This window comes from Hipposideros armiger, unplaced genomic scaffold, assembly GCF_001890085.2.
Source record: "Hipposideros armiger isolate ML-2016 unplaced genomic scaffold, ASM189008v1 scaffold_198, whole genome shotgun sequence".
Classification (NCBI taxonomy): domain Eukaryota; kingdom Metazoa; phylum Chordata; class Mammalia; order Chiroptera; family Hipposideridae; genus Hipposideros; species Hipposideros armiger.
The window spans coordinates 1,745,743-1,764,678 of record NW_017731548.1 but is presented as its reverse complement, the minus strand read 5'-3'; the positions used below and the strand labels follow the sequence as shown (position 1 = coordinate 1,764,678).

The 18,936-nt window shown below is 39.2% G+C and overlaps 1 protein-coding gene across 1 annotated transcript in view; it reads left to right on the top strand.

Moving 5' to 3' along the window:
• NBEA (neurobeachin) overlaps window positions 1-18,936 on the top strand; it is a 707,336-nt gene that overhangs the window by 568,552 nt on the left and 119,848 nt on the right. The window contains exons 41-42 of the mRNA XM_019653151.1: window positions 13,599-13,716; window positions 14,036-14,138. Coding sequence (XP_019508696.1) covers window positions 13,599-13,716; window positions 14,036-14,138 — 221 coding nt within the window. The remainder of the gene's footprint in view (window positions 1-13,598; window positions 13,717-14,035; window positions 14,139-18,936) is intronic.

Genomic DNA, 18,936 nt, shown 5'->3' with positions numbered 1-18,936 from the left:
TCCCTACTCACCTGATCTGGCCCCCAATGACTTCTTTCTTTACCCAAAGATAAAGGAAATATTGAAAGGACATTTGGATGACATTCAGGACATCAAGGGTAATACGACAACAGTTCTGATGGCCATTCCAGAAAAAGAGTTACAAAAGTGCTTTGAAGGGTGAACCTGGCACTGGCATCAGTGCATAGCTTCCCAAGGGGAGTACTTAGAAGATAACTGTTGTGATATTCAGCAATGAGATGTGTAGCACTTTTTCTAGGATGAGTTTGTGAACTTAATTGTCTGACCTTCATATATAAAAATTTTTATAGTCCACCAAACTCAATGCTAATAAAGGGCGTGTTGATCAGTCCATACTGGTAGGATGAGGAAAGTGTCAGGTAACACTCATGCTGTGGGGGACAGATGCGCATGAAAGTCAGGCCCAGCCTGAAGGACTTCCTGAGTGCAGATGCCTTCCGTGAAGATTGGCCTTCCTTCTAGAGCTGCTGTTCAGGAGACAACGATCCTAGAAGAGCTCTAGCTTTAAGAGAAAGTAAACACATTCTCGTGAACCCCAAGGCTGCATCTGTGAGTGCCTAGTGTTCAGGTTTGCAAGTGAAAACACACTTCACAAACTCTGAACTCGTATTGTGTGAAAATAGCTTTCAATGGCTAATTATCACACTGAAAAAGAATTCTTTAAAATGTGAAAAATAATTCACATTCATATTTTCTTCCTGATCCCTGATGATCCTGGTACCTACCTGTCAGATACTTGATAGACAGTAAATGTCTTCTGAGGAAATGATTTTTTGAGCAGTAAGCTTTTAATGCATAGTAGGACTTTATCAGGCAGACAAGGAGGGGAATCTACTCGAGAACATGTACAAAATATGGAATTGCTTAACATCTGCATGTTTTTAAATAATTTAATAGACTATTTTTTAGAATTATTTAAGTTTATAAAAATTGAACAAATAGTACAGAGTCCCTGGTGTGTGTGTGTGTGTGTGTGTGTGTGTGTGTGTGTGTGTGTGTGTGTGCGCGCGCGCGCGCGCAGGCAGGGAGGGAGGTGAGAGGTAAGGTAAAGGAAAGAAAAAACCAGGTCAGCGCCTGTCCAGGCTCTGCAGCAGAGTGCTTTGGCAGCCCAGGTTGCTNTATAAAAATTGAACAAATAGTACAGAGTCCCTGGTGTGTGTGTGTGTGTGTGTGTGTGTGTGTGTGTGTGTGTGTGTGTGTGCGCGCGCGCGCGCGCGCGCGCGTTGCTCAGGCTTTTTCCTTCTTCAGATAACAGAGACATCAGGTAGTAAGAGATTGTATCAGAAAACTTTTAGCCACAAGTAATAGATACCCTGACTCATATGGCCTTATATGTATGTACATATATGTGTATGTGTGTACATGTGTACACATATGTGTCTATCATAAAATAGTAAGTCCCGCATTAGACTAGTCTCCAGGGTTGATTAATTCAGCTGGTCCTGAATGTTTTTAAGAACCCAGATTCATCCCTCATCTCCACTCTGTTGTCCTTGGTTTGTCCTCCTGCTCACACTGACAGCCGTGTGGCCCAGCTCTCCTCTACATCACCATAAGCTCAGGCATGTCCAGAGGAAGGAGACAGCATCTCTTCTGCTGCCTCCCTCTTAACAATGGGAACGCTTTTCTGAACCTGATCGAGCCCTGGGACTGGCCCTAGGTCAGTGTGTCCTGACTCAGAAGTGCATGGAAGAGAAGTCAGTATCGGAACACAGCTGGGTTCTGTTAATCAGGAAGGTGGAGGGTGGGGGAGTAGGAGTAGATTCTGAGATTCTGAGTGAGTAAGCAGTGGTGTCCACTACAGTTTATTGTAGGAACACATAGTAAAGTACAAACGGGAAATTCTCATCAGGCCTTCAGAAAAAGTGGAATTTTATCCAGGTTCCTTAGTGACCCAGTTTTTTTAATGTCCCTTCAACCATAGACATCCATTAACATTACATAGTGCCACTTACTCTCTGTCTTCATTTATATTTTTGCTACTACAGACTGACTCTAAATATACTTTTAATTCAATCATTCAACAAATTATTGTACTTATTGAGTTTCTACAATGTAACCATCACTGTGCCAAGCAATAGAGATACAGTGGTCAAAGTGGGGGAAATTGCATTAATAAAATCCATAATAAATTTGCAATATTACTAGTGCTGTGAGGAACACTTCTCTCATATATGGTGCGATGAGAGTGTGTGACAGGGAGAACTTCACCTGGCAGAGAGGTCAGTTGAGAAAACAGAAAGTTAAGAGAGTCAAGGCTGAGTAGAAGCAAAGTAGGCAAATAGGGGAGGGAAGATATTTCCATAGAGGCAAGAAAATGTGCATTGGCTCTGTGACAGGAAACACCACAGGATAGACAAGGGACAGAAAGAAGACAGGCGTCTAGAGCCAGGAGAGCCAAGTGTACCAGATGTGTCTGGAGCGGGGTTACAGCTGCCGCTGGACCCGTCCTTGTGTCTTGACTTCTGCTTCCTCAGAATTCCTTCTGCCTTAGGATTTCTGGTGACTGCCCTCTCTGTCTTTTGGCTTCTTCCCACCCTCCTGTTAAAGTTGTCGCCCATTATCGCACATTCAAATCACTAAGGGAGATTATCTGATGGGGTCAGCCAGCCAATATTCCTGGTAGCATGGTTGTGATGGACAGGAGTCTCACTAGTTGTGGCTATCCTGCTCAGATAACTCCTTTATATTAGGTCTCCATCCTGGTTCAATCCACCATGGCCAGAGAGGTGGGGTCGTAGGTAATCCACATGGTAAAAAGGAACTTTTCAGGAGGCGCATCTTCCATGTCCTGTCCAGTACATAATGAATTGAGAATCAACTCTGAGCTTCTTAATATGATGCTTTCAATTAATACACATCATATACATTAGTAACTTCTCTGCACTTGTATATTACTAAGTGTAGATCGATCAACAAAGGTGTTCCTAATGAATTACTTCTGTTACATCACTGTCCTGTGCTGGGCTCTGTGCTGAGTATGAATGCGGAGATGCAGAGAATTCCTCCTCTCAGTGAGTTCACAGATTAGCGGAGGAACCAGCAAGGAAACCAACACGTATAAGAACGGTTCCCTACGTGTCATAGGTGGGTGCAGGGTTCTCAGAGAGCATAGCAGCCTCTCCTAGCTCAGTCCTGAATAGGAATTAATCAGAACAAAACAGGGAGGGACCTGCCAGGCAGAAGCAATGCCATGTGCAGGGGCACAGAAGCGTGACAGAACAGGGCACATTTGGGAGATAAGTGTTTGAGATGCTTAGAATTTAAGAGCGAGGCATAATGGATGTTGTGGCTAGATATGAGATTTTATACTACTAGTATAATAATAGTAGTTACCACGTCTTAAGATCTGCTATGTGCCATAAGTATATATCCTTTATATACATAAACTCTATTATGAGCTTCATGACATACTGTGATCCAAATTTTTAAAAACTGAAACTCTAATGGATCTAAGCTGAAAAGCACACTACTAGCATTTGTATTATGTGTATTTTTTCCAGGTTAATATAAATAAGTGTTAACTAAAGAAAAAAGAGTTTTGCCCTTAAATTAGAAAAAAATTAAGATTTCGCTATTATACATTTCACATTACTTTTGTGTTTAAACTTTTACAATAAAATTTGTAATAAAATTTTTCAATAAAACTGGAAAAACAAAAACTTTTTATTTAATGTTTTACAAGATTTCTCTCATAATATAATTAGATCTTCTGTCAAAAGCAATTCTCTTTATGTCTACTCTGTATATTAAGACTGATTTCACTATTGTAACAAAAATTTCTGCAACTTCCCCATCTATTCTTGTATCATTCTGACAATACCTAAAACTTTAATTGAATTATTTCAAAAAGAGAAAACTATTTGTGCTGACAGTTTACAGTATCTACAAAATCAGACCCAGTTACCAAATTAATTCAAAGACAAACCTCTAACCCAGAAATCCAAATGATCTGATATATATTTTTAAAAATCTAAAAACAGGACATATATAAATCAAACTAGTTTGAAAATTGTCATTATGCAGAATAATACAAAGGAAGTTAATATGCTCAGTATGGAAATGAAAGTTAATACTAGAAACTAGAAATTAGTTTCCTTTCAATGTGTAGAGGTCTCCCCTGCCATCCATTTCCTTTGTAAAATAGCAGAGGGACAAATACAAGATTTCAGAGTTTGCCAAATTTGAGAAAATGAGGAAACAGCCAAATATATAATATTTACACATGGGGACATTCACGAGTAGGACAAAAGTGAAGCAACCTTGCCAATATCATTTTTCAATTTTGACAGTTTTACCCTAATTTTGAGAGTGTGCATTTGAAGAGGAAGTAGGCACAGAGGACTCCAGCTGCTACTCATAGTTGTTTGTAAATTAAATTTTAAAGATTTTATTCAACAAAAATTGATTGATTTCCTTTCATGTGCAGGTTCTGCAGTGAATACCAAACAGAGCAAAAGCTAGTATCAACCCTCATGAGCTCTACAATTGTTTAGGGGATGTATGTAATGAAACAGGTGAATTTAAAAGCACTTGCCACCATGTGAGAGATACTCGGAGCTGAACAAATAAGGCTCATTTGAAAGAGTTCATGGTTTTCTACTAATTAATGAATATAACATAACATTTGCATAGAGTATTGGAACAGCATCATCCTTGTCCAGCCACACAGCCTCTACACTGTAAACAGCAATGATTTTCTAAAGTGCAGATTTAATCACCTCACCTTCTGTGTTTAGCACAGTGGTCTCTATTGTTCTCAGGCCAAAATTCCAAACTCTTTAACATGAATTACGTGATGAAGCCCTACATCCTGGCTCCCCACCCGCCTTTTACTCTAATTTTCATTTCACCTCTCTCCTCTTTACCGTATATGTTCCAGACAGCCTGGACCCATCCCCCAAAGCCCCATGTTCACATACATGTTGCTCCTTCTGCTTGGGGCACTCTTTTCCCCTGCCTCCCCTCCCCGCCTCACTGTTTGTGATTCTCCTCCAGACTGTGAACTCCTTGAGAGCAGGGAATCTGCCTCACCTGTTCACTACTGGCTCATGGCAGTCAATGGATAAATATTGGTTAAATGAAAGTCACTGAAGAAAATCAAATAAAATGAATAAATCATGAGGACAAGCTTGATAGAAAAGAGTTGGTCTAATTATAACCTGTTTATTATATAAGAAGAAACCTTGTTAGAATAATCACTACTAACAATGAGTGGTAACTGATGTCCCAAATAGTTAGGCTTTCTAGTTAGGAGGTTAGCACTGTGATTTTGACAACTTCTAGAATGCAAACTGCCACTAAGGAACCAACAGCTGTGGCTTTTAGTTTAAAAGGTTATATATGCTGTGGCCCAGGTTTTCTGCTCCCTTGCTGGCAGGGTCATTAATGAAGGTTAAATCCAAACAGAGATCATGTGTGTGTGTGTGTGTGTGTGTGTGTGTGTGTGTGTGTGTACACGCACGCACAAAAGAGAGTTGGCAATAATAATAGAATAATAGTAGTAGGCTAACATTAGTTAAACACTTCCTGTGTGCCAGGCACTGTACTAAGCATTTTTTAAAAACAGTTATTTCATTCAATCCTCAAAACCACCCTGTGAAGTTAGATACTATTATTTACCCCATTTTACGATAAAGAAACTGAAGAATTGAAAATTAACTACCTTGCCTCATGTCTTGCAGCTCGTAAAGGAGGCTGAACCTAGGGAGGCTTTACGTCTCAGATAGGCAGGCAGGTACATCCATTGATGAATTAGAGCAAAATCAAGGTTCTCAAATAAAGGGCTCTCTGTGGATGAGCTGCCTAAATTCCCTCTAATTATAGGAGGTTTCAACCCTACAATTTTAACCCACATAATGATAATGGCTATATTTATGAATATTCCTCCTCAGAAGTATAGCGATATAATATATATTTAATTTTCATCGAAAATGTATTTTCTGGAAACCTTCATTCTGCCAGCTTAATTTCCTGATTGTTTTTGTCTTCTTCACAGTTGAGGCCTTTTCCGGGTTTTCCCATTTTTGTTTTTATATCGCTGAATTATTTCTTTTTCATCAGGACTAACTATTTTCCATGCAAATTTTACAAAAGGTTTGATTCAATGATCAATTTTTTGGTCTGTATTGGATTTTACTGATTATGTTACCTGCCCTTGACAGTCTTATTCTGATCGTACCCATTATTAATTGGGTGAAAGGCTAAAGTGAGACTTTTCTATCCTTTATTTGAGGATTTGTTTATTATGTAGGGCTGGTGTTCTTGCACTTGTCCTCTTTTTTTTCACCCACCCGATAAAAGAATTTTAGAAAACTGTATACCACCTTGCTCATTTAAGTTAACATCTGAAATTTTTCATAAGTTTAAACATTTTTAAAAGATATAATATCCAGTATGTTCTAAATATTAGTATTTTAAAATAATATTGTTACTTCACTTTTCAGATATACTCAATAGAGTCAAATATATTCAATAGAATAGTAATTTGATTACTATCATCATCTATTTTAAAATACACAAATCTCTTTTTTCAAATGGACATTTTATATACCTCCTCTTCCTCTTTGATTTCATATTTCCATTTGATTCCCTCCCCAAAGTTTATCTAATCTAAAAATATTTTATACATAAAAATCTTATATTGATCATAATATTATACAAATCTGCAAAAAGTATATATACTTATGAATTGCATTTTTAGTTTCTTGACTTCCTAAAACCATAAAATTCTAAATGTTTACAATTTTTATTCTGGAGAAAATTATTATAACAAATATTATCACCTTACAATCATAAAGCAATATAAATACATTGTGACCTTGAAAAAGAATTATTAAACACAGAAAGTAAAATGCTATTGGAAATTGATCTCTTAATGAGATGAATGGTTAATATATTTACATATGAATATCGTTTATTGCTATAACAATGCAAGGATCAATATTAGAGGTACTTCTAACTTTTTTGTAGATGTGTTGAAAAATCTTGTTCACATAAGTAAATAGAGGGATGCTGAAATTTTATTTTGGCAATGTTATACAATTTTTTGTACCACTTCTAATCTGTATGCTAAAAATCACCTAGTGACCTATCATCAAAAATTATTTGTAATTACCTCTCACCTGACAGCCCAGTTAGATCCACCTTCAACTCTAATAAGTAAAGAATTGGGAAACCATCTGACTTGCAAAGGATTTTTTTTAACCCAGTCATTGAGGACATACACTCTTCAACACCTTCATCAGTATTTTAAATTGTTTCTTATTTGAGGCTCTCACCCCCTCAGCAGATCTTATACCCCAGGCAATACACCAGAGAGAGAACCTACTTTTTTTTTTAGCTGGAGAAGGGCAGTGTGAAAAGACAGATGGGAACGAGAACCTGGACTTCCCTCACAGGGTCCTTCTCAAGCAGGTAGATTTTAAGAAGCTGGGGGTCTGGAAACTTCCCCTATGAAATTACGCATCCCTAACTTACCTCTGGGAAAGTTAGTGCATTCCACATTTAGAAGAGGCCAGTACATGTGTTGTTGTCTGAGCTTTTCCATAACCTTCTATTTCTTATATCTTCCACTCCTCCACACCTTTGGTGAGGAAATAGCATCACTAAGACGTGTGGTGAGAACTAGGAGAAGGCAGTTGCAAACTCCTTGCTGGCACTGCCGCTCCCACATCCCCACCCAGGTACCACGACAGATATCAGACAGATGATGTCCCGCATGGTCATTTGGGACCCAAGCTTCTGCATCTTGTGGTTCGGCTTTCCTTCTGGGACTGAGCGACCTCTTCATTCAGCTGGCAGGAGGGAAAAGAGCGTGGATGACCACGTATGAATGTACACCTGGAATTACTTTTGAACTATTCCATCTTGAATCTATTTGTTATATCCCAAATCACTGATATTTTATATGGAATTATAAAAGTAACGGGGGCCTGTAACTTTCCATTGTCCTAAAAGCCCTTTCCATGGAACTGTTCAAGCTGAAGTTGTCTGTTAGGTATGACAGCCTCATGGACGTTGAACAGGGATGTCTGTCCAGCTTCCTGTAGCATTTTCAATTCTTAACATAAAATATAAGATTAAGCAAAATTGAGAATTTTCATATTTCAAGAAAAAAAAGGATTTGTACTACTTGTTTTAATATATATGTTAGATGATTTGAGATCAGCAAAGCTATCACTAAACAAGTACTTTTTACATTGCACAATATTAACTGCCTTAAAAGGAAAGAAAGATGAAACTGATCTGACAGCCATATACATGCTTCTGACAACATATACATGTCTGATACACATGAGTGCACGGCAACCCCATTTTTCTTCAACAAGATCATCAAATAATATGTGTTAAGCACACAACTTTGGGCAAGGTGGTTTACAAGGAGTCTCGGCTACATTTTTTTCTATTGCTTCCTCTGTGCTTCAGTTCCTAAGTGAGTGGGCAGACCTCAGGGTATAAGCCTAGCAGCATGAACTCTTTCTTCCTTCACCTTTTTGGGTACTAAACAGTTAGCTCATGAAAAAAATCACAAAGTTCCATGAGATTTGGGGTCAAGATGCTTTAATATTCTTGTTTATGACCTATATGATATAATAAAAATTACATTTATTTAATTTTCAGAAAATGAAACTGAATGGGGTCATTAGCATTTGTTGATTAGATTTCATACTATATTAAATAATTTGGAGAAGCAGGCAGACATAAACCAGATGATACGGGAATTTTCATTTAAGAGAACAAAAGCCACAAACATCACATATAGATGAAAGTGCTTACACAGTTTAGGGAAATATCCTGGATTGTAATGGAAAACAAACCGAAAAAGTTATTATAGAAGGTCTTGAAACTTACAGAACAGGATGTATCTAGTAGAGGTATAAATAATAGTATCAGGTCATATTTCAGACCTGGAATTGATGCCCAAATTTTTATAGAACTGTGCCCTAAACTCAGTATTTAATCAACTATACGTGATATATCTTTACATTTCTGAAATATGTAGAAATGGATAAAACTCATCAGTTACCTGACATAGTATCCTCACTGGTCACGCTGCTGTCAGTCTGAAAGCCTCCCCTTCATCCTCAATGTGCCGCCCTCACTAGGTCACCTCCTTCTGAGTGTCCATGCTCTCTCCTTGCCCATGAGCACAGGAGAGGAGAGGAGGCCTGCAGGATAGTCCAAGGGAGCCCATGGCAACCGCAAAACTTACTTGAATGCTAGTGTTTTATCTCAACAGTTCATCATTTGTTACATTTTGTTTTCCAGCCTATCTGTGTTAATCTTAACTTAAAAATGTTTTAAATGACTTACCAGAAATAAAATTGATGTCAAGAAGAGTGCACCAAATGATATTCTTGGACACACCTCAGGATACGTTTTCTTATGAAGAGACATCAGTTTATAAAATAAAGTCAAAACACCATAGCCTCACAGACCTTCATGAAAACCCCTCCGGAGTGAAGGGATTCTTTTTGTGCAGCACAGGGTCTCTCCAGAAGGGGAATAACCCATCTAGAGTTCCTTCAGGGTGCAAATGAAACTACTAAAGATGAGACACCAGTTCTATTTAGATTCCTTTTTAGGTCTTGATTAAATCTGAAGTGGGCTCCACCACTAGGATAATAAACATGAGAAGCCTGAAGGCCACACTGGAAAGCTTTTTTCAGTTCATCAAAGGAGTCCGAAATGCACACACTTGGTAAGATAGCTTGTAATCTCCTCCATATGTATTATCTCTGTCAGTTTCTCTTAGTGATTTATTCAACCAATAAATATATATGGAGCACACATGTGCCAGGTACTATTTTAGGCACCGTGTATCGAACAGTAAATAAGATAGACAAGGGTCCTGTTCTCATGGAACTTTTCGTGACACAGGAAGGGGACAGAAAAAAAACAAATGAAGAAAATAAATAAGTGCCGTGCACAGAATTAAAACCAAGTGGTGCGATAGAAGAGACAGTGGAGGTTAGTACATGGGAACTATCCATCCATAGGATGCCGGGAAAGGCCAGCTCACAGGAGGGGAGGAAAAAAAAGTTAATTGGAAAAAAAAAGTTAATTTTATATAAAAAAGGATTCATTCCGTAATCAGTCTTGAGAAGTAAACAGAAGAAGGGAACGCAGGAGGTGGCTTGCTGTTAAAAAAGAAGAGGACTCCGGGCTGTACTGGGTTTCCCGGCTGGGAATGGCAACCAGCTCAGAGTATCGTCTTTTATCAGCCCTTTCTAAGGCGACTGTAAAGTAATTAGGCAGATTGTTTATCAAGTTAAAAGAAGTAATATGTGTATATACATAATTTTCCTTCCCATGGCCTTTTGGTTAGAGCTGCACGCTTTTTCAGAGGATGCTGTCCTCGTTTAAAATAGCTTTGGACCTTTGGATCTCTCTTTTGGAATTTGCTTCCCTGAGGTGTTTACTAGCTATGAGCAAAATAGTTTTCTTTTCATTTTATTCTCCTTTTACTCCTTACCTCCAGGCTTTATTGAGTTCCTCTGTTATCTCAGTGTCCTTTTTTTCCCTGCTCCTGAGGGTCCCTGAGGACTGCTGTGATCCCAGCCTGGAGCTAAGAAATGGTGTTAAGAGGACAGATAAGAGTTTTGTGTATCAACCTGGATCCAATCAGGAGAGAGAAACCACATAGCAACTTAAACAAAGAAAGTGTAATATAATATAAATAATTATAATATAAATTATAATAGGAGATTGGAGTAACAAGGGAATGATTAGTAAGAAATAAAAAGCTGTTTGTGTGTGTGTGTGTGTGTGTGTGTGTGTGTGTGTGTGTGTGTGTGTGTAAAGCAGCATATGTAAGGAGCAGCCCTACCCTTAGAGCTGACATTGAGCCCAAGGGAGAGGCCTCCAGGCCTTGTTGGGGAAGGCATGGCTCTAGCTCACCTAATGGTGGAGAAGTCACTGGTGCCCTGTTGGAGGATCTTCCTGGAGCTGTCTCTGGAACTTTCCAGAAATCCACCCTCTAGGGAGTTGGTGAAGCTGTTCCTGGGAGGGTTCTCATCAGAGGCACTCTGCTACAGAACTGCCTGGGGTCAAGGGGTTGTGGGGCTGGGAAAACTGCTAGTCACTGGGTCCTGTTAACACCACACACTGCAGGAGCTGACAGTGGGGAGAGGCCCCACGCTCTGTAAGAACAGCTGACCGGAGCCGGGAAGAACACCTCTTCTTCCTGCACTGTCTCTTCAGACCTTTCCTGACAAAGCTTAACATTGCACCAGCTGGCAAAGGGAAAATAAAGGGCACAGATTCATTTTCACAGAGCAAGCAGTTAAGGGTGAACCTGGAGCTGGAAAGCAGTAAGTCGATAACTGGCATTGTAGGTAAGACATGCAGCTCAAGGAGTCAAACTAACCTCAGTGTGTGTGTGAGCTACCTCCCTGCTAAAAGTGAAATTACCGACAGTGTGCTTAATGGAAACTGATAATGTGCAGGTATTCATTACATCATGGCTCCCAAAGAGAAAAATAAGTAACAATATGAGAGAGAGAAAGATAGCGAGCCAGAGAGAGAGAGAGAGAGAGAGAGAGAGAGAGAGAGAGAGAGAGAGAGAGAGAGATTGATTTCGTTCTCATGGCATACTGGTTTAGTACAAGGGTGTCAAAACAGCTTTCATGGGAAAATTTCTCCTTTTTTCTGAGATTATATTCATTTAATTGTCTGGGTTTTATATATGTAGTGAAATAGTGGTTATAATGAAGGATAGTTTTTGTTGTGGCTGGTTTTTTTGCCATTAACCCTGTATTAGTACTCTCCAGTTTTGAAAACACACTGATCTATGAAGTTCAAATCTGGAAACTATGCACCCAACTAAGAATTTGTAAATATAAATTTCCTTTTGTAAAATTTACAAAAAGTTTGTATTTAAAAACTGAAAAAATAGCTGTCACATTATGTTCAACAACAACATATAAACTTATAAACAGAACTTAAATAACAGCTAAAGCCATGCAATTTACATTAGTTGTCTCTCCACTTAAATTAACCAGTAATAGGTCTTATTATCACTGTTTTTCAGACGACAAAGTTCAGGGTTAAATATTCTTTCCAAGGCCCTATTGCTAGTAAATATTGGGCTGCTGAAAAAGTCATGAAGTATTTTTTCTACGTTTTCGTTACAAAAATGCGTCATGACTTTTCCGACAACCCAATAGCAGAGCCAATATTTAAATAGATGTCTGGCTGCCTCCAAAAACCTCCCAGTGTCTAGGGAAAGACAAAAACTGAATTGAGTTCAAAAATGGAATTGTCAAAACAAATCAAAAGACCAATAGACCATACGTGTGTGTGTGTGTGTGTAAATCATATAGATAAATGATATATAGATAGATATCATATGTATTTATAATTCCTAGAGAAAGGAAATGTAAAAAGGGACTTCATAACTTGTTTTCAAAACTTAAGAAATATCATGTATGTAAAACTCAGTAACTAGTTTGCATTTGCAAATATAAGTGTAGTAGATTTTAAAAAGTAAACCAATACAAGTAGAAAATGTGTTTCTGTGATGTTAATATACATTGGTGTGTCAGGAAGAAGTATGTTGGTTGCAGATTTGACTGCAGAGGCTTAATCAAATACAGATTTATTGTGGAACATGAAGTCTACAAATGGGTGGTTGCTGAGATTGTTTGAGTAGCTCAGCATTAGGGCCAACCTCAGCATGACTCCGTTGGACCTCCTCTCACGGTTATGTAAATGCTATAGTTTCTGCCATCGGATCCCCATACAACCAAGAAGGAGACTGGAGTGTGCTAGCTATATATGACTCATTTTATCAGCTTTTTTGAAGCAACCCCAGCTCACTTTGGTTTTATTCTCACTGGCCAGTGCTGGGGCAAATCTCCTTACCCCTGGTTAACATGGGAATTTGGGAAAGCCAGGAATAACTTTGTCATATTGTGTTAGACTAAGTCAGCCAAACTCTGGCCCTGGGACCAACTCAGGCTGCCCCTGTTGTTGTAAATAAGTTTTAATGGAACACAGCCATGACCATCTATTTACACATTGTCCATGACTTTCATGATACAGTGGCAAAGTTGAGTATTTGTGATAGGGACCATATGGCCTGCAAAGCCTAAAATTATTTACTATTTGGTCTTTTACCACAAATGTTTCCTGATCCCTGGCTTAGATCAATCATGATCCATCACCTCTGGTTGACCACATGGACCTTGAGGGATAACTAGGCTTCCATTAAGCAAGGAAGGGGGAGGAAAGGGGATATTGGAAAAGAACCAACAGTTAGGTCACCTAGCCCAACTAATTATATACAAAGCCAAAAAGTCATAATGCGTTTTCTGTTTTAAGTTATCAGGTCACATTCAACATATAACTTTTTTGCTTCTTCACTTCCTCATAAGCCAATTAAGAAAATTAAGAAAGGTAGAAATTTTGCAAATATATGGAATTAAATGATTGACAATGTTGTCATATATCATGAATTGGGGAAGATTATCCCTAATTTACTGACTTATTCAGCACTATATAAGATATTGTCAGACTAAGTTTTAGATACATATTTTACTGATTGACACTTCTTTTTTAACTATTTATTTTAGGTTCTTGCATACACTGAGGGACTCCATGGAAAATGGATGTTCAGCGAGATACGAGCTGTATTTTCAAGACGTTATCTTCTCCAAAACACTGCTTTGGAAGTATTTATGGCAAACAGAAGTAAGTCTCCTTAAATATTTGGAAAGAAAACGTGCTCATGCTTAAATATTATTCTTACATGGTGTGATTTGGTCTTGATGTTTTCCTGCTGTATTTCTCTCTTTGTTATACTCTCAATAAAACAAAAATTAAAAAGCATTATTTGGTTAAAAATGTTAATTCTAGATTTTTCATGGATAAAGTTATATGGAAAGCTAATTTTTCCATGAAGATTCATTATCTGTACAAATAAATTATAACAGGCACAGAAAATGATTTCTGAAATTGATGGTTAGCTTTTCTGTGGTTTTCTAAATCATGTTTTTTCTTCTTATCACAGCCTCTGTTATGTTTAATTTCCCTGATCAAGCAACAGTAAAAAAAGTTGTCTATAGCTTGCCTCGTGTTGGAGTAGGGACCAGCTATGGTTTGCCACAAGCCAGGTAATTATATTACACATTACGTATTATACAATATCTGTGGGTTTTTTAAACATTTCAATTTTAATAAGACAAATATAAATAGTGTTTTACCATTATAATTATTTTGAAAACCAAGGAATTTTCTTTCTCTGCAGGTCATTTGTAGAGAAAGAGGTTATGAAAACCGCTCTTTTAAGAATGACAGAATATTTAGGGCATAATTTTATTTAACACACATAATTGAGAAAGTAGCAGAGTTGATTGAATATCATAGCTCGCATACAATTAAGACATTTTACTTGCAATATTACAAGAAACATACCAAAAGCCTCATGGTGTCTGTGACTCATTGTCGTGCAATAGTAAATAAATTGTTCTTATAAATGCTTCTTCATTAAAGCAATACAACCCTTAGAGTTTATTGAGATTAATAGTCATTAATTATGGTGTGGTTTTCACCATTTCCTAGATCTTTCATCTTGGTATTTTAAAAGCTTCATTTTGAAATCTTACTGATTGAAAGATACTAGTGTAAGTAAAAAACATAGTCGGTAAATGTATCACTAATATCGATTAGTCAGTTTTTGGCTCCAAGTAATGGAATGCCTGACTAAATGTGGCTTAAAAGATAGAGTTCTTACCTTTTTTGTTTTTAATGTAAAAAACTTGGAGTTGCCAGTACTGGCTTGGAGGTTTGGTGATGTCAGGACTCTCAGTTGTCCTCATGTTCACAAAATAACTACTATTAGTAGCTCCAGACAATACATCTTCATACAACTGACTGAAAGTAGGAAAACAACACAAATGATTTCTCCTCGAGCACCTATGTTTTAGGAAAAAATATGTTTCTCACTTCCAGTCAAGATGGCAGAGGAGGTAAACATCATGCTTGCTCCTTCTCACGACCACATTAAAATCACAACTAAACTACAGAACAACCATCACTGAGAATCGCCTGTGCCTAGCTGTACACAAGTCCTATAAGTAAGGAGGTATAGAAGAAGCCCTGTCGAGACTAGTAGGGAAAGAGATGCAGAACGTACTGGTCCCTGTACACACGTGTGTAGTTTAAAAATCACGAGGGATATCTCGGCAGCGGAGGTCCCCCCTGAGGAACAAGGGGTCCCAGCCCTGACCCGGCTCCCAAGTCCAGGGTTTCAGTGCCAGGGAGAGAAGTCCCCATAACTCCTGGCTGTGAAAATCAGCGGAGATTGTGGCTGAGTGAGATGGAGGGTGGCTGGAGACCCAGGTGCTCCTCTTAAAGGGCCCACTCATGAATTTACATGCTGATGGACTCACTTGCTCTGAGCCCCAGCACTGGGGCAGCAGCTCAAAAGGCACCAGGGACATAGGTGGAGGAAATGGATTATCTGGCTGTAGGGCAAAGGCTATAGGGGCAGCTGTCTCCCAGACAGAAGTGCTGACAAAAGCCATTATTTCTTTGTTGAGCCCTCCCAGCCTGCATGCAGATGCAGGCAGGCACCATATCTGAGTCTCCATTAACCTGGCTAACACTACTCACCCCACCCTGGTGATTCCCTGAGACCCTGACCTACTGGACTTGCGGGCCCACCCAAGCCACTTCCAGTGGCTTTTCCATACAAACCGCTTGTCTTGGGTCATGCTGTGGACTTCCCTGAAGTCTCTCAAAGGTTCACAAGCCCCAAGCACACAACATCTAGCCTCAACATGCCCCATACCTCTTGCTGAGCAGCCCCAAGCCTGGCACTAGTGACAGCCAGCCTCAGTTTATAGCTTAGACTCTCCAAGTCACCTCCAAGTCTGTGCAGGTGGTGACACCTTTGGATTGCTTTGTGGCTCATTCGACATGGCCCTAGGTGGGGCCCAGGCTGTGGCTGAACTTGGCATGTGGCAGGGCCCCTCCCAGGAGGCTCTGGGCTGGCACACCCAGTGCCCACCTTCAGACCAAGCTGGAGCACCACCTGGCTACCTCCACAGCAGATGACATACCCAAAGGGCAGACTGAGCAGGCACCAGAGTTCTGCTAAGGTGAATCCTGCTCCATAAGGTCAGCCCCTACACAATAAGTCTTCCACTGTAGTCATGGCCAGTCCTTACAATCAATCAACCTGAGAGTCAGTCCCTTCCACTGACCTGCAAAGAGCAACCAAAGCTCAACTACAACAGAAGGGCACACACAACTCACACAAGGGACACACCTGGAGCACCCAGCTCAGGTGACCAGGGAGACAGTGCCACTGGGCCCCACAGGACACCTATTACATAAGGCTATCCTACTAAGACTAGGAGGCATAGCAGCTCTACTGAATACATAGAAACAAACACAGGGAGGCAGCCAAAATGAGGAGACAAAGAAACATGTCCCAACTGAAAAACAGAAAATGCATTAAACAAAATGGAAACAAGAAATCTACCAGATGCAGAGTTTAAAACACTGGTTGTATAGATGCTCAATGATTTCAGTAAGAACTTCAACAAAGAGATAGGCAACATAAAAATGGAGATAGAAAACATAAAAAAAGAACCTATCAGAAATAAAGAGCACAATAACTGAAATAAAGAATACATTACAGGGAATCAATAGTAGATTAGATGAAGCAGAGAATCAAATCAGTAGTTTCAAAGATCAGGTAGCAGTAAACCCAATCAGAACAGCAAAAAGAAAAAAAATCCAAAAAAATGAGGATAGTTTAAGGGGCCTCTGGGACAACAGCAAGCATATCAACATTTGCATCACAGGAGTACCAGAAGGAGAAGAGAGAGAGCAAGGAATTGAAAACCTATTTGAAGAAATAATGATACAAAACTTCCCTAAACTGGCAAAATAAGTAGACATACAAGCCCAGGAAGCACAGAGAATCCCAAACAAGATGAATCCAAAGAGGTCCGCACCAAGACATATCATAATTAAAATGCGAAAGTTTAAAGACAGAGAGAATCTTAAAAGCTACAAGAGAAAAACAAATAGTTACTTACAAGGGCGCTCCCATAAGATCTCAGCTTATTTCTCAAAAGAAACTTTGCAGGCCAGAAGGGATTGGCAAGAAATATTCAAAGTGATGAAAAGTTAGGACCTACAACCAAGATTACTCTACTCAGCAAAGCTATCCTTATAATCAAAAGACAGATAAAAAGCTTCCCAGACAAGAAAAAGCTAGGAGTTCATCATCACCAAACCAGTATTACAAGAAATGTTAAAGGGACTTCTTTAAGAAGAAGAAGAAGGAAAAAAAAAAGATAAAAAATATGAATAATAAAATGGCAATGGCTACATATCTGTCAACAATCACTTTAAATGTAAATGGATTAAATGCTCCAGTCAAAAGATATAGGGTAGTTGCATAAAGTAAACAAGACCCTCACACATGCTGCCTACCAGAGTCTCACTTCAGATTGAAAAACATATAGAGACTGAAAGTAAAGGGACGCAAAAAGATATTTCATGTAAATGGAAATGAAACAAAAAAGCCTTGGGTAGCAATACTTATACCAGACAAAACAGACTTTAAAACAAAGGCTAGGGCCGGCCAAGTGGCACATTCATTAAAAGTTGTCTTGGGATGCCAGTTCTGAGCAGCAGGGCCCTGATTCAAATCCCACATATGGGCCAGTGACGCTGCGCCCTCTACAGCTAAGATAGTGAACAACAGCTCAACCTGGAGCTGGGCTGCTGTGAGTCGCCGGCAAAGGCACAGGCTGCAGCCCCTGCTGCAGTGGCTGCCATGAGCTACCATAAGTGGCTGGCAGCCAGCGTGAGTGGCCGGCAGCCGGCATGAGCTGCTGTGAGTGGCCGTCCAATGGCCGGTGAGCTACTGCCTCACCCGGGAAGAGTGCAAGGATAATACCAACATGAGCCAGTGAACCGATGCCCACCACAACTAGACTGAAGAACAAAAAGGACAGCAACTTGTCTGTTCCCCTTCCCCAAATCCCCAGCGCTGTTTCCCTCCCCCAATTCCCCAATAAAATCTTAAAAAAAAAAGGCTATAACAAAAGACAAAGAAGGACCAGTGATCCCATTTCTGAGTATTTATTCAAAGAAACCCAAAACACTATTGAAAAGGGACATGTACATCTGTATGTTCATTCATATGTTCATTGCAGCATTATTTACCATAGCCAAGATATGGAGGCAACCTCACGTCCACCATTGAAGGGATGGATAAAGAGATGGTACATATATACAATGGACTATCACTTAGCTGTAAAAAAGAATGAAATGTTGACATCTGCAACAACATGGATGGACCTAGAGGGTATTATGCTGAGTGGAGTAAGTCAGACAGAGAAAGATAAATTCCATATGATTTCACTTATATGTGGAATCTAAAAACAAAATAAATGAACAAACAAAACAGAAACAAACTCGTAGATACAGAAAACATTTTGAGCATTGCCAGATGGGATGAGGGTTAGGGAGATGGGTGAAAAAGGGAAGGGATTAAGAAGTACAAATTGGCAGTAACAAAGTAGTCATGGGGATGTAAAGTACAGCATATAGGAATATTGCAATAACTATGTATAGTGTCAGATGGGTACTAGATTTATTGGGGTGATAACCTCATAAGTTATTGCGTGTCTAATTACTATGCTGTACATGTGAAACTAATATATTGTATGTCAACTGTAATTGATAAAAAATTATTAAAACACACACAAAAATGAATATATTTCTCAGAAGCCTCCAGCAATCTTTATCTCAGGTCCCTTTGGCCAGAATGGGGTCACTTTCCCATCCCTAAAACAATCACTGTCAAAGGTGAATGAGTTTACTAGAGTAGCCCAGTCATTGCCTAGAATTCAGAGAAAAACATATACCTCTGAATTCCTTGCTCCC